Here is a 22,871-nt window from a genome sequence, read left to right on the forward strand (position 1 = left end):
GAGTGGGTGGGAGGTGTTATCCAACATTGTCTTTATCTTGGACAGCATCCGCCTCTCCGACACCACCTTGAGGGAGTCCAGCTCCATCCCCACAACATTGCTGGCCTTACGGATCAGTTTATTAAGTCTGTTGGCATCTGCGACCCTCAGCCTGGATTGTACATTAACATAAAACTGTTGTCGGAACCACACTGAATTTCAGCAGAGAAACACACACACATATGAAGAGAGAGAGTATGCATTGTATGCAAACAGCTACCAGACAGCCATCATAATTCGTCACACAATGAGAACAGGACAAATTGACAAAGACTAATTAATATTAAAATCTGTAACATAATGTGTTGTTTGGAGTTTAGTCTGTTACTGTTGCTATTTTTACCATTTCTTCTTGGAGCAACTGTAACCCACATAATTTCCTCAGGGATTAATAAAGTATTCTGACTCTGATTGGTTCAGGATGACCTGCCATCATCCAATCACACGTCTGCTTACCTGCATCTGTTGCTCGTTTCTCTTCTTTTCTTTTTTTTCTAAACTGAGCACCTGATGGCTTTGAACTTTTCTTGTCCATCTTCCATTGGTTTTAATTTTGCACTCCAGTATGAACACAAATCCCCCAACTCAAGGGTCACCACAACATAACCTAACACACCTACACCTTAGTTCACAGATTCACTTTGTCTAGGGTTTATTTCTGGGATTTCACACAACCCAGGATTCAAATCATGAATACATGATGGGCTTGGATTTACATCATTATGAATGAAATGTGCTCTATTTGGAAGCAGCTGGCCCCTCCCCTTTCGACGGGTTGTGAGACTTTAAATCATCAAACTGTAAATTAGAAATTTTAAATTGTTATTGATCCTTTACTCCGAGTCCTGAAGTGTATATTTATTTTCTTACTCTTCTTATATTTATTGTTTGTTTACTCTCACTGCTGTAACTGCAGCCTCGTCGTCTCTCTACATGCTGGACTGTCTGCAGCGGAGATGACAATAAAGTTTACTTTGATTTCAGCAGCGAGCAGGCGCACCGAGGGCTCTCGCGCTCACTTTATAGAATTAAAATCAAGAAAAAAAAACATCAGTGCAAATTGTCTGTGAAGGTTCTCAGTCATCCAGGTCATCGTAGCCAAAGGAGCTTGCAAAGAAAAGCGTCTGGACTCAGTGCAAATTATACATCTGTATCATGATGTCTGGTGTTTTCGTGTTTGTTGGTTTGTTTTTATTTTGTTTTATTTTGTGAGTTGGTTATTAGATGCTGCTCCAGCCAGCAAGCAGCAGGCGCACCTCGCAAACGGAGGGCGCCCTTACTCCCAGCAAATGGGCGATAGAAAACTGATCGGTGCCTCTGCCATTCCCAATATGCGCTGGCTGATGTCGGGGCAGCATGAGTACAAGCAATTGTTTTTTTGGGGCTTTTTTTTTTTGGGCGGGGGGGTTGCCGATGCCCGTGATGCCGCCCCAGACAACCACCCGTGTCGCCTGTATCAAAAACCGCTACTGTGTGAATGACTGAATGTAGTGTAAAACGCTTTGGGGTCCATAGGGACTAAGTAAAGCGCAGCTACAGACCATTTATCACATTTAATCATTATTCTCAAATTCTTCAAATAACAACAAGTCTGCAACTGAAGGAATAAAAACTAAAACTGTCAGGAGTCATTTTGGACATTTGGTCTAAAATAGTCTGGAAGCGTCACAGTTTCACTGATTAACAAAATTAACTCGCTGATTTCAAATCTGAAAATTTCTTTTTTTTCTTTGCTTGACTAAAAGCAAGTCCTGCTTTTAGTCAAGATGTTCCAAATATTGAACAACTAGAATGACTGGAAAAAAGCAGTTATGAATTTCAGCACTTAAGAAATAAGTCTGATGTCTAGAAAAGTGAAACCAAAATATAAGAAAATGTGTTAATTTGTTTTTGTTGAAATCCATTAACTGACACTTGGTAAGTTCAAAAAGAAATTGAAGAAAACTGAATAAGCAGCATTTTTTGGAAGCATTGTGTAGGTTTTCCAGAATTTTCTTGGAAATCACACAGCAGAAAATTATGTTGAGCTTGTGGATAACATGCTGAAATCATTATCAGCTAAAGAGGATGAGAATGTCAAAGAATCAATCAAATCAATCAAAATTTATTTATATAGCACATTTTTAAGACCGAAGTACACCAAAGTGCTTTCCAGTAAAATCATGATACAGATAAAATCACAATATAAAATATAAAATAATTACATAATCTAAATGCAAAGCCAGATGTAAATGACCCTAATTCGCCTTGAATGCCAAGTTAAACAGATACGTTTTTAAACGTGATTTAAAAGACTGAGTGGAATCTGATGCGCGAATATGAAGAGGAAGAGTATTCCATAACCTGGGTGCAGCAACGGCAAAGGCACGGTCTCCTCTGGTCTTCAGCCGAGACCTAAGTTGCACTAAGAGCAGTTGGCCCGAAGACGCACTTTTTACATTCTCATAACTGACAGAGTAAAATTCATTCTTCTACTCTAGTTTTTCACATGACAGGTCTGAGAGCGCTTCACTCAGACTGCAGGCTTACTTGTTGATCCTAGAGGATTCCTAGATTAGGCTTCAAACTTTCCTTTTTGCCAAAGCATATAGTTAGGGCTGTACCAGGTGACCCTGAATCCTCCCTTAGTTATGCTGCAATAGGTGTAGGCTGCTGCGGGAGTCCCATGATGCAATGAGAATTTCTTCTTCTGTCATCTTTTTCTCTCACTATGGATTTAATTATCAGTTCTTATTAACGTATTATTATTACTACTATCATTATTATTATCATCATCATTACTACAACTACAAAATATCACTAATCTCTGGTTCTCTTCCACAAAATGTCTTTTGTCCCATCCGGTCGAGGCAGCTTGCCTCACAAACTTTGTTTAAATTTCCCTAAAACAAATTAAAAAAAGAAAAAGGTCATGTGACTGTTAATGTTAGTTCATATAGTTTCTCCAATAACTAAAAAAAAGTAACGTTTTTAAAAGACACTTAAAACTGTAACATTAAAGTGGTATACAATGAAAGACAAATGTTATATACAAAGCTTTCTTTTAATTAAAGTTATTTTTTTTAGTTACTCCAATAAACAAAAATTTCCAAATACACTGGAGAAAAAAGGATGTAAATACAACTACATGACTTACTGTTACTGAGTTACAGAGAGTTATAGATACTGGTGGGTGCTAACCAGCTGTAACACGGGTGAATAAAATATTTGTTGTTAACATTAGGATGGACGATCAACAGATTGTGCACTTCTTGATCTTCATGACATTTAGGTTATAAAAATCATCTATTTCTTTTTGTTGTTGTTCCTTCAGTTTTTTTATTTCTTCTTCTCTTGCCTTTTTATCATCTACAATTTTCTTTTTGTCATCCTTTTCTTCTTTTAGTTCTTCATCTTTTTTCTCCAAATCATCTCTGAGTGTGGTTTCTTTGTGTTTTGACAGTTCTTCTAAGAGCCTGTACTGTTCGCTGTGTTCTTTCTCTTTCTGCTGCATTTCTGTTTCTTTCTGTTGTACCTCTGTTTCATGCTGTTGCATTAAATCCTTCAGTTCTGTCGCATGTTTTAACATCAGAGCTTGAAGGTCTTTGGTGTATTTTTCTTTGAACTCATTGAACTCTTCAGCTTGTTTTCTTGCCTCCTCCTCATAACTCTTTTTCATGTCTTCCATTTTTTGCTCATAGTTATCCTCCAGTTCTTTTCGTTCCTTCTCTTCTTGTGCACTTCTCTTTCGGTCTTCTTCCTTTCGTTGATGGTCATATTTTCTTTTTTCCTCTTCATACTCTTCCTGGAGCTTTTTTAGTTTTTCTCGCTCCTCCTGACGTCTCTTGTCGTCTTCTTGGTGTCGCTTTTCCCACCATTTGTTTTTTTCCTTCTCCCAGGCCTCTCGTTTTTCTTCCATCTCTTTTCTACTCTGTTCCAGTTTTCTGTCAATTGTTTCCTTTTCCTCTGATTCTGACTTGATCTTTTTCTCCAAAGCTTCTCGTTCTTTTTCCCACTCCTGTTGTTGACGTTCTTCCTGCATTTTTCTTTTCTTTTCTTCATCATTTCTAATTTCTTGTTCTCTCTTCCTCTGCTTTCGCTCCTTTCGTATGTTTTCCTCCTTTTCATTAAGCTGTCTGACCCTGAGTTCTCTCTCTTGTTCAATTTCTGCTCTCTGTTCTTCCATTCTTTTTTTCATAGACTGAATTTTCTCCTCATATGTTTTTTCAAGCTCCTCCTTCTGTTTCTTCATCTCTTCTTCCTTCTCTTTCAGGATTCTCTTCATTTCTTTCTGTATTGCAGCTTCAGCCTCTTGCAGCATCTCATTGGTGAAGTAGCTGTCTCTGTTGTGCTTCACCATGGCGTCAATCTTTGTTATCAGGTCTCTGACTTGTTTTTTATTTTGTTTATCATAGTTATTAAACACATGGTATCTTCCTCCACAGTCAGAAATAATTTTTCTAAAGGAAGCATTAGATCCCTTTTCAATGTACTCTTCAATGGACGTTTCATCATTTTGCAGTGCATCTCCTCTTGTAAAAAGAACAATGGTGAACATTTCTGAATTCTTGCCAAAGACTTCCTTGATGAGCCTTAAAGTCTCTTTCTCCTCTTCTGTGAGTCGACCAATCTGTAACACCAACAGGAAGACATGTGGACCTGGAGCCAGAAGACTGATGCATTTTACCAACTCCTCTTGAACGTTCTCGTTTGACAGAGTTGTGTCAAACAGTCCAGGAGTGTCGACCACAGCAACAGGACGACCGTCCACCTCACCATGTGCTTTTTGACAACACTGTGTGACTGATGTGTGACTTGATGCAGCTTTAAATTCTTTTTTTCCTAGTATTGTGTTTCCTGAAGAGCTCTTTCCACTGCCAGTCTTCCCAATCAGCACAATCCTGAGAGACTGTATATTCTGCTCCTCAGGATCACCTGTAAAAGAAGCATGTAGAGAATTAAATAATGCCAAATTTACTTGATAACAATTACGCACTGTGAGAGAACACTATACAGGTGAGACTCAAAAAAATAGAATATTGTGCAAAAGTTCATTTATTTTATATCAGTTAATTACTGCCTCAATGCGGCGTGGCATGGATCAGCCTGTGGCACTGCTGAGGTGTTGTGGAAGATCAGGATACTTCAGTAGCAACCTTCAGCTCTTCTGCATTGTTCTGTCTCATGAGAGGACTCTTACAGAGGACTTTGGACCACTGAGCAAGAGACCAGTTCTTTTCTTTCCTTCAGCCCAGGTAACAAGCTTCTCACACTGTTTGTGCTTGACAAGAGGAATACGATGATTTGACGCCCGTGTCCAGGATCCACCTGTGTGTGGTGTCTCTTGATGCACTAACTCCAGCCTCAGTCCACTCTTTGTGAAGGTCCCCACACTTTTGAATGGCCTTTTCCCGATAATCCTCTCTAGGATGCAGTCATCCCTGCTGCTTGTGCATCTTTTTCTTCCACATAACTTTCTATTAATGTGCTTTGATACAGCACTTTGGGAACATCCAAACCCTTTTGCAATTAACTTTCGAGGCTTTCCCTCATGGAGGGTGTCTCTGATGGTTTTCCCCATGATCGTGATTCCTACTGAACCAGACTGAGAGACCATTTAAAGGCTCAGGAACCCTTTGCAGGTGTTTTGGATTAATTTGCTGATTATAGCAATTATAGATTATTTAAATATGAAAAGAAAGAAAGAAGCTAGTTTTGTGAGTTATAGAAGGTTAAGAAATGATGAAGCAATTAATAGGTTTAGACAAGATCTCATGGAAACGGACTGGAAGGAGGTTTATGTTAATGAGGTCAACATTGCATACGGAGTATTTCTAAATATATATTTGGCCTTGTATGATAAACATTGTCCATTGATATCATTTAAGCATAAGAAAAAGAATATAAATAGGAAACCTTGGATAACTAAGGGTCTTGCAAATGCGTGTAAAAAGAAAAATAATTTATATAGGGAGTATATAATATATAGAACTAAAAATGCGGAAATGAAATATAAACTATATAAAAATAAGTTGGTATTAATATTGAGGAAAGCTAAGAAAGATTACTATAATAAAGTTTTTCAGGAAAACAAAAATAATATTAAGGGCATTTGGAATATTTTTAAAGAGGTATTGGGTAATAAGAACACACCCAAAGTTCGGCCTAATTATTTTATTAATAATAATCAAGTTGTTAAAGATAAGACCGAAGTAGCAAATGAATTCAATTCTTTTTTTGTAAATGTTGGACCTACTTTAGCAAATCTAATCAGGAAAAATGATGATTCAGGAGATGAGGAAGCCTGGATAGGTGATAATAGAATGGTTAATTCCATATTCTTAGCCGATACTACCATAAAAGAAATAGTAGCAATCGTAAAAAATTGTAAAAATAAAAAATCTACTGATTGTGATGGTATAGATATGGTCATAATTAAAAAGACAATAGATTGTATAAGTACTCCTCTTTGTTATATTTTTAATCTTTCGCTACAGTCAGGAGTATTCCCTGACAGAATGAAAGTGGCAAAAGTAATACCATTATATAAATCAGGAGATAAGCATAGTTTTAACAATTATAGGCCAGTGTCTCTTTTATCACAGTTTTCAAAATTGCTAGAAAAACTCTTTGCACAAAGACTTGATAGTTTTATTGAAAAATATCAACTAATACATGAAAACCAATTTGGATTTCGTAAAAATAGGTCAACGGCATTAGCGTTGTTGACTTTTATTGAAGATATTTCATCTGCAACACATAATAATAAATACACAGCTGTGTGTATTTGTTGATTTAAAAAAAGCTTTTGATACGATACAACATTCTATTTTGATTTCTAAATTGTATAACTATGGAGTGAGAGGAGTAGCATTGAATTGGTTAATGAGTTATTTAGAGAATAGGTTGCAATATGTTTATTATTTTGGCAATACTTCTGAAAGACTGAAGATTGTATGTGGTGTTCCTCAAGGTTCTATTTTGGGACCTAAACTCTTTAATTTATATATTAATGATATTTGTGACGTATCTAAAAGGTTAAATTCGATTTTATTTGCAGATGACACAAATTTTTATTGCTCTGGAGAGAATTTGAAAGACTTGGTTGAAATTATGACTTCTGAGATGTTAAGAATAAAAAAATGGTTTGATGTAAATAAATTATCTTTGAATCTGACAAAAACGAAATATATGATATTTGGCAATCGTGTAAAGGAGGATAAAGTCATTATGTTTATAGAGGAAGAATTGATTGAAAGAGTTACTGAATTTCGTTTTTTGGGTGTAATAGTGGATGAGAATTTGACATGGAAATCTCATATTGAACATATTAGAAAGAAAATGGTCAAAAGTATTTATATTTTGGGTAGTATAAGAGATTTATTAAATTATAAAACAATGCGTATTTTATATTTTTCTTTGTTTTTTTCATATATCAATTATTGTGTTGAAGTTTGGGGGAATACATATGAGAATACCATAAAACCTTTAAACCTATTACAGAAGAAAGTTATACGAATAATTCATAATGTTAAATATAGAGAACATACAAACAAATTATTTATAGAATCAAAATTATTAAAATTAGGAGATTTAGTGAAATTACGGACATTATTAATTATGTTTAAGGCTAAAAATAATATTTTGCCTTTTAAGTTACAAAGAGTATTTTTGATGTGTTCAAGGGGAGAAGAGAATAGAAGGAAATTTTATTTTAAACATCAGTTAGCCAGGACTACACAAAGATTAATGAGCACAACGGTTAGGGGTATAAGACTGTGGAATTCACTTCATTATAATTTAAAGAATTGTATAAATTTACAATGTTTTAAAAAGTGTTATATGTTTAAAACGATAACTCAGTATGAAGAATGCGAATGAATGTGATGTTGGTTTGGGATTCGACCGGAGAGAAATGTCAATATTAGTTTGTTCCTGATTTTTGGTGCCCACCGGTGATATAAGTTCGATGGTAGATAGGGGGCAGGGTTTAATAAGAATATTTTCTTCTTCCTGCTCCTTTTCACACATGGTTGTTGTGTTTTGTTGACAGAAGATGTGGTTGTTTTGTTTGATTTGTAGTACCAAGTGTGAAATAAATAAAAATGAAATGAAATGAAAATAGTGTGACACTTTAAACCTAAAATATTGGACCTTTAACAATATTCTAATTTTCTGAGCTTTTGAATTTGGGCTTTTTCATAAGCTGAAAGCCATGATCAACAAAATTATAGCAAATAAAGGCTTGAAATATCTCGTGTTGCATGTAATGAGTCAATATATATTTGTTTCACCTTTTAAGTTAAATTACTGAAATAAATGAACTTTTCCACGATATTCTAATTTTTTGAGTTTCACCTGTATAGTAGTCAAACTTAAATGAAATCACAGATGTGCTTACCAGTTACTGTGAGCTTTGTCTCCATCACATGAAGCTGTTCCTGTAGAGTAGTTATTTTTTTCTGCTGACATGATGTCTCATCCATTTTGCCATATATCAATGTGTCTTTTGTGTAGCAGCAGTTTCTTTCCTTGTCTGTTCTATTTTTTTCCACAGTATCTAACAGCTGTGGGATCTGCTGTTTGTCCTTAATGTTGAGAACAACTGATCTTCCTCCAAATCTCTCACAGAGCTCCTGGATGTCCTTGTTTCGCTTTATAAAGTTAACAACAGCTGTATCTGTAGGATCTGAGTCCACAGTGAACAGAATCATGGTGAAGTCATTGACTCGGGAGCTGAATGCGTCCTGGATGGTCTCTAACTCTGCCTTGTCTTCATCAGTGAGGGGAGCCACAGGTAGGACCAGGATGAAGGCATGGACACCCTCAGGATCACAGAGGGAGATACACCTGAGTGATTCCTCCATCACTGCCTCCTGAGGTTTTCCATACAAGGCAGGCAGCTCCATCAGGGAAACCCAACGTCCACACACCTCTCCCTGATGTTTAACACACTCTGATGAGTTGGAGGCTGAATGAAGCTCAGTCTGACCTAAAATGGCCTTGGCTGCTGACGTCTTCCCTGCTCCTCTCCTCCCAAACAGAACCAGGTTTAAAGATGGTTTGATCAGGTGATTGTATTGATTTGTCATTTCCTGAATCTTCTCCATTAACGATCCATAGTTATCGTCAAACATGTTGTAGTGCCTTCCTCCACATTCTCTGAGGACTTCATTCACAGAGAAACTCATTTCATTCTCACGTGTGATGACGACCATCGAGTGTTTAAAGGCATTGTGACCAAACAGACTCAGGATGAACTTCAGAGTTTTTCTGTTCTCCTCAGTGAATTTTGATGGTTTCAGCAACAGCAGCAGAACGTTTGGTCCAGGATGACAGAGACTCACACTCTTCTTTACTTCTCTTCTCATGTCCTCCTCAGACAGACTGAACATGTCTGGAGTTTTCACCACTGTCAGTAGTTTTCCTCTCCACTCTCCACAGGAGGCCACGCAGTGCGTGATGGGTGATTGTTTTTGGCAGTGAAATCCTTGGTGCTCAATGATCAAGTTACCAAGTTTTGTCTTCTTATCTTCACTTTTGCCCAGCAGCACAATCCTGAACGCAGAGACTGATACAACAGAGAGAAATGCAATGTTACAAGCACATGGTTAAATTAAGTGTGATGTATTTGTACGTACACAACCACAAACACACGGTACAGAAAATATTGTCTACCCTTTCAATTTGTTCAGTTTTGGTACATTGCAGCCTGATGATTCAGTCGTTATAATAATGAGAAACTGATGACAAACAAAGGGAATTTTAGTCTTATCTTTTTGTGGCTTCTTATTTGGTCATTGCAGTATGTATAACCTTCTGTTCATATTACTAACCACACTGATTTTTTTGTATAATTTAACCTATATAGCTTGTGTAATTATTGTGTAATCTAAAATCAGGCAGAGAAGTATGGCGTTATTTTTGTGCCACTATTCTGAGCGCACGTAAAAAAACGTTTTCAGGTGCAAGTGTTGCATTTTGAGGAGAAATTTATTTTAAGCAAAGAAAAGCTGAATTTGAGTGAACAAAATTCATTGCTGCGTGCAAAAACTCTATTTCAGTGTTTGCTATTATCCACACACACACACACACACACACACACACACACACACACACACACACCAGCAGCCCCTCTCACTCAGTTTTTGCACTTGCTCTTGCTCGCAATGTGTTGCTCGCGATCTCAACATTTCTGTACACCGTTATATTTGTGCCACAAAACCCGCCAATCACAGACTTGGATGCAAAAAAAATCTGATTGGCTGTTTTGGTCTCCAATCAGCTCGAAATGACGAAATGCAACATCCCAGAATGCATTTCGTCCAAAACTCAAACAAGGCAGTGGCGGAGGAACACAGAGTGATGGAGTTTGAAATATTACTAAACATACACTGAATATACACAAATATAACGGTGTACAGAAATGTTGAGAGCGCGAGCAACACATTGCGAGCAAGAGCAAGTGCAAAAACTGAGCGAGAGGGGCTGCTGGTGTGTGTGTGTGTGTGTGTGTGTGTGTGTGTGTGTGTGTGTGTGTGGATAATAGCAATAGGTAGACTGTTCCACAGCCTTGGTGCCACAGACTGAAAGGCTCCGCCCCCTTTCGTCTTCAGTCGTGTTTGGGGAGCAACCAACAAACTCTGAGTCTGTGAGTGGAAACGGCGAGCAGCAGTGTATTTTGTGAGAAGCTTGGATAAATAATCTGGGGCCATTTAGTGCTCTGTACGTTAAAACAATAATTTTAAAACGAATTCTAAAATCTATTGGGAGCCAATGTAAAGAACATAAAATAGGAGTGATGTGAGCTCGCTTGCTGGAGCGAGTTAATAGTCTGGCTGCTGCGTTTTGTGTAGCTAGGAGGCGAGAAAGAGATAATTTATCCAAGCTGGTAAACAGGGAATTACAATAATCTAAACGCGATGGCACAAATGCATGGACAAGTTTTTCCAGTTCAGCTGAGGAGACCATATGTCGCAGTTTAGAAATATTCCTTAAATGAAAGAAACAGGAACGAGACAGAGATTTTACGTGTGAGTCAAGGCCCAAAGAAGAGTCAAATATTACTCCGAGATTTCGAATATTTGGCTCAGCAGAAGAACAGAAAGGGGCAAGAACCTGACTGATTTTAGAATATAGATCAGGAGGAGCTATGATCATGGTCTCTATATATAGCAGCTAGCCCAACTTCAGTAACCCTACAAACGTCACTGCTGTTTAGCTTTCTGTCTTCATTTATGTTGGAAGTGATAGAAGAGCTGTACGTTTGAATTATTTCATTAATCTCTCAGTCAGAACATGCTACATCATGTTTAGGTGGAAGCTAGCGAGCTAACTTCCTGCTAACTTCTAACTCTGTTAAATGTAATAAATCCTGTTTTCATGGATGCTAAACTTCATTGTTACACCTGGTAAAGCAGCAACACTGATCATTTGATTAAAGATGAAAGAATTTAGACAGTTTAACTCTCAGTCATGCTGCAGTGTTGTTTGACTGAGTAAATTTAATTTTACAAATAATGAACAAATATAAAGCATGCTTATGTTGCTGCCAGTAAGTGTGCATCACTCAGTAAAACACAGCTGTACATATCTGGCTGCAGAGCTCCACTCACTGTGGGTTCAGGCTCCACTGTTATAGTTCATTCAGATAATATTACAGGTTCTCTGAGCAGACCATCTGTGTAGTGGACAGGACAGGTGGATATGGCTGTCTTTGGTAAGTAGCTCATCTGTCTGAACTAGTGTCTGATAAACAGTTCAGGTTGTTGTCATCATTTAGTGCAAATCTATTTATAGCTGCTGCGTGCTTACAGAAATGGGAAAAGTATTGAACACACATCATTTAACACTGAATTCAGTGTTAAATGATGATGACAGCTTGTTTTAAAAAAAAAAAAAAAAATTGTACCTGTTGATTCCGGGTCTTTCTGTAGCAAGGGGTCACTGGCTCCTGGACAACTCCTCATATAATTCTTTTCCCTCTGTCTGAAATCTTGTGCGGATGTTGATGATGATTTTCTTTCCACTTGCAGATAATTGCCGAAATAGTGCTTGGTGGAACCTTCAGAAGTTTAGAAAATCTTCTGTAACCAGTGCCATCAGTATGTTTTGCAAGAATACAGTTTTGGTCTTGACAGAGCTCATTGGTTTTACCCATTATGAGGTGTTTCTTGTGTGACACCTTGGTGATGACACACCTTTTTACAGGTCAGCATTTGGTCAGATAATATTAATTTGCACAAGTGGCCGGAGGGTTTCTAATTACTGATAGATTTCAGCTGTTGTCATGACTTCCACTGCCCTCTTGCACCTCCCTGTCTTGCACCTTTCCTTTGTGTCATTTCATAATATTACATATACATTAATTTATAGATATCTATGTTTTGATTTCTTTGCGTGTGTGAATTGGCAACACGTTCTCATCCCAACATGTAACATACCAATGCTATGTGACCAATCATCTGTATATTATGCATTTGGAGGCATGAGAGCCAGCTGGAATTAATCTATACATGTAAATGTGTTTCATGTCCTGATCATGAATCACTCTGAAAAACACTATGTGATAGGGTTAAGGTTATGGTTGGGGCTGGAATGGATGGCTGGAGCCTCGGCTCTAAGCGTGTCTTACCGCCACAAGTGGAATTCTATTAGATTCAATTGACAGTCCGGAGCGTCTCAGGCCATGAAAAATTGTCGCTATGTTATGTGTTGGGAATGACAATGCTCTTGAATTTAATGGGTTCCTGCCAATTCGGTGTACATAGCACCTTTAGGAATGTATTTACTAAGAAATGTGGTGACATGTTCAATGCTTATGTTACCTGCTGTATATGTATATATCATCTCAGTTGCATTTACTTACTCTGATGAGAAGAGATTGTCCCGGAGAGATGGAATCTTGAAGCCAGTCCATGAGTCCCTGCGAAATTAATTTACAGCTCATTATTTCAGTTCAATAAAAGGTGATCTTGAGTGAAGTTTTTTTTTTCTTTATCCACTTACAAGTTTTTTTAAGTTTTCCTGGCAAAGTCTGTGTTGTTTCTTCAAATGGTTCATGGATAACATGCTCTCCATTGTGCTCCTTTACAATTTGACCCAAACGTGTTAATAGCTCTCTACTCCCAAGGTTGCTCTGCCATAAGTATCTATACCTACATTTCTTGATCAGGCTTTTTATTGGTTCAGTTTGTATACAACTGTCCGACCAGGTTGAGCTTTCCTCTTTTGGTGTTGATATGACTATCAATGAATGATCAAATGATCGTTCGCTGTAGTTTTCAAGGACTTTGCAGAGTATCTGTTTTTGTTCTTCATTGAAGTCTTCAGGTTGTAGAACTAACAGGAACACATGAGGTCCAGGATCTGAGTTTTTTGCACAGTTTTGTACAAATGCTGTCAGTTGGTCCATTTTGGGAAAGTCCAGATCTGTAGTGTTGATAACAGCAATTTTCTTGCCTTCCACTGTTCCACTCATTCTGAGATGGTAATAGTTAGATTGACTGAACACATCCTCGCACAGTATTAAGTCTCCCAGTGACTCTCTGTCACGCCATCTGCCCCCCAGCAGGATAACCCTCAGCTCAGACACTGAAATGGCAAAATAAAACACATGTCAATTGATATGCTGTACATGTAATTGAGGAAAGTGACCACAGATTAAATATTATTGATTATTAAACATTAGATAATGCTTAAATAATGCACAATCTGGGTGTTGGACTGAGATTTTTAGCTTTGTATTTTTCTTACTACAAAAGACAATCCACCCCCAGACCCAGGAGATGGTTCCCTTTACTCTAGGGTGGAAACAAGCAGACCGCCCCTGGTCCTGCAGCAGCAGGGAAGCCCAACAAACAGATGGCCAGCTCCTCCTCCTGGCCCCCAGTCCCAGATGGTGAACAGAGACCAGCGGTGTGAAGACCCCATACCTAACTCTGCTCGCTCATATGTGGTGTTGCTGCGTGCTGTTCTAAAGTGCATTTAAAACTTGGGAGGGGCATAGTACCAACGACTCTCTGCCAGACAGCAGCTGTGTCAGCACGGCCCCTCCCGAGAACTTCAATGTCTACATGTACTTATATTGAGACGTGGGCCCCGGTACCAGAGGTGAGGCTGAGTAAACCGAAAATATAAAAATAAAATACATAACAAAGTTCTCTTGCTGCATAACTACAGTATGTTCAACATTCTTACTGTGTGGTGGCAGGAATTCATAGCTCCAACTGCGCGTCAGTGGCTGCACATCTGTGCCTGAAAAAAATACAGACACCATTTTAGTCACATTATCCTGTATTTTTCCAGCCTTATTGAGATTAACATGTCTTTTTCAGGAGAACAGGGCCCTATTTCAGGAAGCCGGTTTAGAAAACTCAGAGTGAAAAACGATACTCAGGGTTGAGTAACCCCGAACCGTCCAACTCGGAATATTCGGTTTCAGAAAGGCTGATAACAATTAGTTCAATCAACGCGGAGTTGCTTTAACCCCAAGTTAAGCGCGCGCACGAGGATACATAAAGCCCTGATTAGTGGAGCACAGATTAAGCGAGTCACCATGGAGACGGAGGGAAAGAAGGCGCGGTCAATGTATTTTACAGCGCTTGAGGCCGAAATTCTGATGGCAGCATATGCCGATAACATGCAAATTTTGCAGAAAAAAAAAGTAACACAGCCTCAGCTGCCAAAGAAAGGGAGCATGCATGGCAAAACATAGCCGACAGAGTCAATGCGTGAGTGTTAATTTAAACATTGATCTAGGGATTTCCACCCATTTAACACGTTATTTATTATATTTTATTTTTTATTTTGTGATGTGATGTGAGCGCAGGTGCAACCCAACAGGCCCCAAATGTTCCTGGCAGCAAGTAAAAATGAAATATAAAAATATAGTCCAAACAGGTAAGGTGTAATTGTATTATGAGCCATAGTGCTTGGTCTGTTTGTCCCATGTAAATCAATTGCAGTTAGAGGCTACATTAATTTCCCCTCTGTAAGCACTTATTGAAATTATCTGAGCACATTACAAGTACATATTTGCTTACTCTGTATGCTCAAATGTGACCCGTTATAGCCAACAGAAAAAAAAGCGGAGGCCCGAAAAACAGGTGGGGGCCCTCTACCACCACCACTCACAGAGGCTGAGCAGTTGGCTTCCACATTTGTGATAATGTTGGCAGCATCACATATGATCTTCACAGTGCAGAGAACACAAATTAGCATCCATTACTATAATGAAATAATTTGTTAGTTTGAAATGCTACAGGGAACTATGTACCTGTACATTAATGCTGTGGAAAGACTTCCTGTTCACATAGTCTCCTTCATTTACTGAAGGAGCAATGATTGGAATGTGAGTGCCATCTGTACAGCCAATCACGCCTGGGAACCGTGAAAATAAATGTAAAATTTAAGTAGTAGTCCAAGTATCACCACATCATGAATTAAGTTTTGGTCATCCTGATACCTGCAATTTTGTGGCATCCCTCTTTGATGAATCTTGTGGGTCTATGACCGGGGAACACCACAGACGAGTACAGGAGACGTTTCAGTGCAACTGTAACAACCTGACTGCCCGACAGACGGTAGCCTTGGAAACGTGCTCAGCGTCACCAATATTATACAGAAAGCTCCCGTTTGCAAAAAACCGAAGTGCAATACAAATAATATGTACAGAACTGAGAGGATGTCCGCGATGTGTCACATGCGTAATATATGGCCTGAGGATGTTATTCAAATAAATTATAGATTGTGCTGAGAAACGGTAACGTTCACACAGGAAATCATCAGGAAATGATAAAACGCGCTCTGATCACTCTCTCCCGGCGGAGAGCTCTGCGGAGAATTTGGGCTTCAACATCTACTGGCTCTTCAAGGAAGGGACACGCCATGTCCGACACTTCCTACGGTCAGGTTTCTGACAAAGAGGCGGAGAAAGTCAGGGTTAGTTGAAGTAAACCTGCTAGGGGGCAGGTTAGCTTCACGGAGTGTGTCGTCATAGTGACTCACTCAGAATTAATCTAAACTCGCTTTGTGAAACCGAAAACCCAGAGTTTTCGTTAACTCAGGGTATACTTACTCAGAGTTTGCACTAAACCGGCTTCCTGAAATAGGGCCCTGTAGACATGCAAGTAAACACAAACATCCAAATCATGTGCAATAACAGATGACTGCAAGAGTGGCAGAGCAGTCACACAGACCAAAAGAGTTATTCTCTTGTTCCTTTAAAACGCACATTTTCCTGTTATAACCAGTTCTGATAATTTCAGCTCCTTCTGCAGGTCTTTAGTACTCTTTGGGGGGCTAACAGCTGAGGTGTGATTGGTTGATAATACTTTACTCATCCCGAGGGAAATTGGGTTAAGTCTGCCAGCCGTGCCAACGCCATCTGACCCTTCCGACCATACATACATTACACAAAAATCACATGGGGAAGACAGGTCAGAGAGGTATAACATGGAAAATGCACAACATGAGGAAAGATAAGGAGAAAAAAAGAACTCCCCCCAGACTGAGCTCCAACAGGGAGATCAGTCTGAGAACAGAAAAAAACCACCTCAGCACATGAATCATCACATCTCACAACACAGAAGACCTAACCTTCGAAGGCGTTTGGAGGGGTTAGTGCAGGTCTGTGTGAGTGTACATGCGTATGTGTGCGTGTGTGTGTTTCGTGTCAACCGAGAGAAAGTGTCCCGTCACCCGGTTAAGCAAAAGTCAACAATCTTCGATCAACGCGGATGGTCTTGAAGGAGGAACAAAGAGTTCTGACAACAATCCTGTTGCAAAATTAGCAATAGCTATAAACTCATGTGCCTTACATCAGTTTCATGTTTTGTACTTGAACTATGTTAAACTGCACTGTCCCTTTTAAATAAATACATTCAAATCATGAAGATTTTTGTTATTCCAATTCTCTCAATTCCCGTTGCTCTTCTCCAAGATCCATATTGCTTTCAAAACACAGTATGAGTACTCACAGCCCTGCCCATCGTCTATCATGTCAGCCTTGTGGGATTTTGAACAGCTGTAGCCGCTTCTTATACTTCGATAAGCAGGAAAGATAAGGGAGAGGAAGAAAAGTGCGACCGCCTCCGTCCTGGGCCTTCCTATGTTTTCTACTGGCTCCCAGGGGTGTTGTTGCGGCTTTTCAGTCCATATCAAGTATGTTTCATGACACGCATACGCACAGCAAAAATTTATGTTTGTCTTTTCTCTTTCTTACTTTATTTTATTACAGATGCAACAGTTGGAGACCAATTGTGCTCATCCTCTATTTTAAATCGCGTTTCCATCTCCTTTCTTATCTCTGTTGGTCAACTCTCACTTTGCTACACAGGGGATTGGGAAGCTCATCTGCAACCAGAAGGTCGCCGGTTCGATCCCCCTGCTCTCTCTGTCCTGGTCATTGTGTCCTTGGGCAAGACACTTCACCCTACCACCTACAAGACACTTCACCTACCACCTACTGGTGTTGGTCACAGGGGCCGATGACGCGATATGGCAGCCTCGCTTCTGTCAGTCTGCCCCAGGGCAGCTGTGGCTACAACTGTAGCTGCCGCCACCAGTGTGTGAATGTGAGAGTGAATGAATAGTGGTATTGTAAATCGCTTTGAGGGTCTCGAAAAGCGCTTTATAAATGCAATCCATTATTATTATTATTATTATTATCATCATAATTATTATTTTTATCATTATTATTTTTATTATCATTAATAATAATAATAATAATAATAATAATAATAATAATAATAATAAATACTCAATGTGAAAAATAAAAAACAAAAAACCCAACATAAACAAATGTGTTTGACACAACAGGGAACACAGATTACGATTCCGCTTCAAAAAGCTGAAATGAACAAAAACAGAAATGACACTTTAAAAAAGTCTTTGTTTATGATTGCATTTGCAGGCTAGTAAGTATTGCAAGTGTGATTTTATTTATGAATGCAGTGCATTACATTGCAAAGGACTTTACAAGCAACCTGTCCGCTATGTGTGTCTTCCTCCTGTTTTGTACATATTTCTGTAGTTTGTATATCATCTGTTATTTCCTCTTGCTGTCCTATTTAAATTTTTAATTCCATACACAGTTTGTGTGGAGCACAATTTGCAATTTGCGATGACAATAAAAGGCTATTCTAATCTATTCACCACCAGAATGAGCAAAAAAAACCAAAAACCAAAAAAAAGATCTAGATGATTACGGCCTCCTTTAACTCACCAGGTGTTGCAGCTTCCATAATATCAACTGTCACATCAGAGTAATTCAACTGAAGAACAGCTGCCTCTAACACCTAGATGAAGAATGCAGATTTAGGTGAGAGAAAAACATCATCAGTCAGGTTTATAGAAATTAAAATTTTTTGTCAAAGCAAAACAACACAAAAGTGAGTTACCGGTTGACAGATTATTTAAACACAGTTGCAAAGCTTCAGCTTGGATTACTGCAACTAAAATATTTCCAGCACACAGACACATACAAACAGTCTTACATTCATTCTAACATGCACTCATTAGATGAAAATTTACAGCCAAAAAGAATAGGAGAGAGATTACGAGAAAGCTAATTTTTAAAAATTACTTTTCTATAGTTTTTTTTTTTTAACAAACAAAGATTCAGCCAATCTGAGGAAGGCTGTTCCAGAGTTTAGCTGCTATAATCAAACGTGGGAAGCACCAAATGCTTTGTTGCTGTGCTTCAGTAGAATTTTCAGGTATTTGTACTCTACTCGAGTAGGTTTTTTTTTTCTGAAAACAAGTACAGAGTGTCCTGTGCAGTGTGCTCCGGGAGTTTGGGGTGTCTGGCCCACTGCTTACGGCCCAATCAATCCTTATAGTACAGTTGCAAGCGCTTGGTCCGCAAAGCCAGCAATAATTCGAACTTGTTCGCAATGGATGTCGGACTCTGCAGGGCTGGAATTTGTCACAGATTCTCTGTATAGTTCCTATGAACAGAATTTCTAAGCGTAGCCTCGAAGGCCTCCAATTTGGTGGTTTCAGAATCTCGTCTCTAGTCAGATGATGTGTTTCTGTTGGCTTCATCGGGTGAGGAGGAGGTGGAGGAGTTTAAGTATTTCAGGGTCTAGTTCACAAGTGATGGGAGGAGGGAGCGGGAGATCGATACACGGATTGGTGCTACAGCTACAGTGATGCAGATACTGCACTGCTCCATTGTGGTAAAAAGACAGCAAAGCTCTCGGTTTACCGGCTGATCTACGTCCCTACCCTCACCTGTGGTCATGAGCTGTGGTTAAAAATCAAAGAAAGATCGCGGACACAAGCAGCAGAAATGAGGTTTTGGGTCCAGTCTGCTCCATACAGCTCAGGCCGTAACAGAAACATAAAAACAAAAATATCTTCTATGATCTCATAAAACCAGAGACAGAAATAAAACAGGCTGCTGTCTTTCATTGTTTGTTCTACAACGCTTTCAAAATGTCGTCTTCTTTATGTTTTTATGGCATTTAGTATACATCATGAACATCTCCAAAAGTTGATTCTGTTCATCTGGACATTTTCAGTGGGAGAAACGTTTCGTCGCTCATCCAGGTGACGTCTTCAGTCTAAGCTGACTGCAGGTTTCAATCTTATAAACAAGACATTTGCATAATGACTGAAACCAGCCCACTGAAGGAACAATGGGCTGGGAGGTCAGTTCCTTAATCTTAATTATGCAAATTCTCATGACCATTGATCAAAAATCATGAACATTTTACTTTCATGACCCTGGCCTCACTGTGGCACAGGCAGTCAGTTTTCAGAATTCACCACTAGGTGGGGCTCTTTACTATAATTTTTCGGTACCAGTGACTTAAACACAGTTCACAGCAATGTTGGTAAAACCAGAAGATTAATGATAATAAAAACAACAACAACGAAGACGTGAAAGGAGGACCTGATTTATACAAACCTAAAGGGCAGTACAATAGTCAGGTTGTGATTAAAAACATGAGTAAAAAAAAAAAAGTAAAATATAAGAACTTTGTTGGGTCGGGGATGAGTTCCTGCCCCACGTGGAGGAGGTCAAGTATCTCGGGGTCTTGTTTGCGAGTGATGGGAGAAGGGAGCCGGAGATCGACAGACTGATTGGGGCTGCAGCTGCAGTAATGTGGACGCTGCACCGGTCCGTCGTGGTGAAGAGGGAGCTGAGCGTAAAAGCGAAGCTCTCTATTTACCGGTCGATCTACGTCCCTACCCCCACCTATGGCCACGAGCTGTGGGTAGTGACCGAAAGAACGAGATCGCGGATACAAGCGGCGGAAATGAGCTTCCTCCGAAGGGTGGCTGGTCTCTCCCTTAGAGACAGGGTGAGAAGTTCGGCCATCCGGGAGGGGCTCAGAGTAGAGCAGCTGCTGCTCCACATCGAAAGGAGCCAGCTGAGGTGGTTCGGGCATCTGACAAGGATGTCATCTTTCCCTCTTTCTTTCTCCCCTTCTTTCCCCCAGTCGAGTCTGTCCCGTATTCAGCAAGTGAAAATAAAATAAACAATAAAAGGTGAATCAAATGGACCATTATGGCAAAGCACTAATCATGGCAGCACAAGAACAAGCTCTGAGTACAAGAGCCATAGAGGCTGGGGTCTATCACACCAGGCAAGACCCCAGGTGCAGGCTGTGTAAAGATGCCCCAGAGACAATCCAGCACATAACAGCAGGGTGCAAGATGCTAGCAGGCAAGGCATACATGGAACGCCATAACCAGGTGGCCGGCATAGTGTACAGGAACATCTGTGCCAAGTATAACCTAGAAGTCCCGAGGTCAAAATGGGAGATGCCCCCAAGGGTGGTGGAGAATGACCGAGCTAAGATCCTGTGGGACTTCCAGATACAGACGGACAAAATGGTGGTGGCTAACCAACCGGACATAGTGGTGGTAGACAAACAGAAGAAGACGGCCGTAGTGATCGATGTAGCGGTTCCGAATGACAGCAATATCAGGAAGAAGGAACACGAGAAGCTGGAGAAATACCAAGGGCTCAGAGAAGAGCTCGAGAGGATGTGGAGGGTGAAGGTAATGGTGGTCCCCGTGGTAATCGGAGCACTAGGTGCGGTGACTCCCAAGCTAGGCGAGTGGCTCCAGCAGATCCCGGGAACAACATCGGAGATCTCTGTCCAGAAGAGCGCAGTCCTGGGAACAGCTAAGATACTGCGCAGGACCCTCAAGCTCCCAGGCCTCTGGTAGAGGACCCGAGCTTGAAGGATAAACCGCCCGCAGGGGCATGCTGGGTGTGTGTGATATATATATATATATATATATATAAATAAACCAATTTCAAAGTACATAGCTTTAAGGATTTTGTAAGTTATATTATTGCACAAAGTTGAGATAGTTTTGACATGCAAAGCAGGCATAGTGGATATACTGGACAAAGCACACTGAAGATGGAGCTGCCAGGCAAGAAAAGAAGAGGAAGACTACAAAGGAGCAGTGAGTGAAGGAGGACAAAGGGTTGGTGTGACAGAAGGAGGATTCTGGCAGCGGGATGAGATAGAGATGATCTGCTGTAAGTGAAGAGCTGTAAATAGATTCTATATGCACTTTAACTATATTATTCAAAAACAGTTTCTAACCTAATTTATCTTAATATAAACAATCAATGTTGAGCAGCGTTAACATATATACAGCTAACAGATATAACAGATCTGTACAGAATAATGCAGTAAAATTATGCCAAGACCATATTTATATACATTTGTGACAGTGCTAGAAGTTATCTGTATAATATAATTCATTATAAATCCATGCAAACTGACATTCCTTTAATCAATATTGGATAATATTACTTTAAAACATATAAAGCACTATTTTATATAAGATGTATTTACATTAGATTTTACATTTAATTCTGGTAAAATATCCCAATTTTCTACCATGTCATTACCTTAAACAAACAATTCTGTTATAACTGGTCTCCTTGCTGTAAAACATCTCAAGTATGCTACAATCTTGTCTTCTAGCTGTAACCATAGTTAATTTATTTATATTAATTTTTAACAAATATCTTACAAATAAAACTGAGTATGCTTTAAATGACGTTTTTCTCAAATTGGCGCAGCAGAAGGAAAGGACTGTAGTTCCACAAACATTCTCTCAAATAAAGTTTTGTCAGTTTTCGTCGGAATTTCTGTACAAATGAAGTCACTCTACTTTTTCAGAAAGAGCGTCTTAATTAACATGGACAGAGTAAGTATAGTTATCTACCTTCTGTTTGCTTTGAGTAACTGAGTGTTACAACTGCCTGCTGCTCCACCCCCACCCCCCCTTACTTTTGAAATGTCCTCTCTGCACTCTGCTAACGCCAAATCGGGTGTGGTCACCGACTACAAACAGGAACAGACGTTTTTGCATACAAATGAATAGGCCTAAATAAATCTCTGAAACAAAAGACCTAATAAATAATTTCTGAATTCTATAGCTATACGCAGCTAGGTAGATCTTTACTGAGTATCTCTTGTTGAAAGGGTAAATTTACCAGCAGCTTCGTGTTACGTAAGCTCTTCTTCCTGAATGTACCAAACCCGAATCTGAAATGGCGGAAATCAATCTTTTTACTCAAACTTTACAATTTCAGATCTGATCCTTCAAAATGCTGTCAGTGTCACAGTGTCACCTTAAATTTACTCAATTTAAACACGAAATGAACATTAGATCACACATTAAACCGCAGACATCGCGTCTGTTTGAGAAGTGATGTCCTTGTTTCCTTTTAAACACTTTTTGAAGTAAAAATACTTTTTAATTTCACCCATGTATCTGAAGTCGCGTCAGTTGTTACGTGATATGACAGTTTGTGCAGAGCAGAAGTGAGTTTCAGCTCAGTCAGAGTCGTTACTGTGACAAATAAGAAA

At 39.3% G+C, this 22,871-nt stretch overlaps 1 protein-coding gene across 1 annotated transcript in view; it reads right to left on the reverse strand.

Moving 5' to 3' along the window:
- LOC146563201 (uncharacterized) overlaps window positions 1–22,871 on the reverse strand; it is a 50,851-nt gene that overhangs the window by 27,411 nt on the left and 569 nt on the right. Inside the window, exons 2-8 of the mRNA XM_085295826.1 lie at window positions 18,245–18,317; window positions 14,218–14,274; window positions 13,027–13,611; window positions 12,887–12,943; window positions 11,930–12,082; window positions 8,420–9,589; window positions 3,277–4,953 (exon numbers count right to left, since the gene is read on the reverse strand). Of these exons, the coding sequence (XP_085151952.1) occupies window positions 3,277–4,953; window positions 8,420–9,589; window positions 11,930–12,082; window positions 12,887–12,943; window positions 13,027–13,611; window positions 14,218–14,274; window positions 18,245–18,263 (3,718 nt within the window). The 5' untranslated portion in view covers window positions 18,264–18,317. The remainder of the gene's footprint in view (window positions 1–3,276; window positions 4,954–8,419; window positions 9,590–11,929; window positions 12,083–12,886; window positions 12,944–13,026; window positions 13,612–14,217; window positions 14,275–18,244; window positions 18,318–22,871) is intronic.

The sequence above is a fragment of the Mchenga conophoros genome, linkage group LG12, assembly GCF_057382185.1.
Source record: "Mchenga conophoros isolate Kocher_MC1m ecotype Shallow Benthic linkage group LG12, M_conophoros_male_GT1.1, whole genome shotgun sequence".
In the NCBI taxonomy this organism is placed as follows: domain Eukaryota; kingdom Metazoa; phylum Chordata; class Actinopteri; order Cichliformes; family Cichlidae; genus Mchenga; species Mchenga conophoros.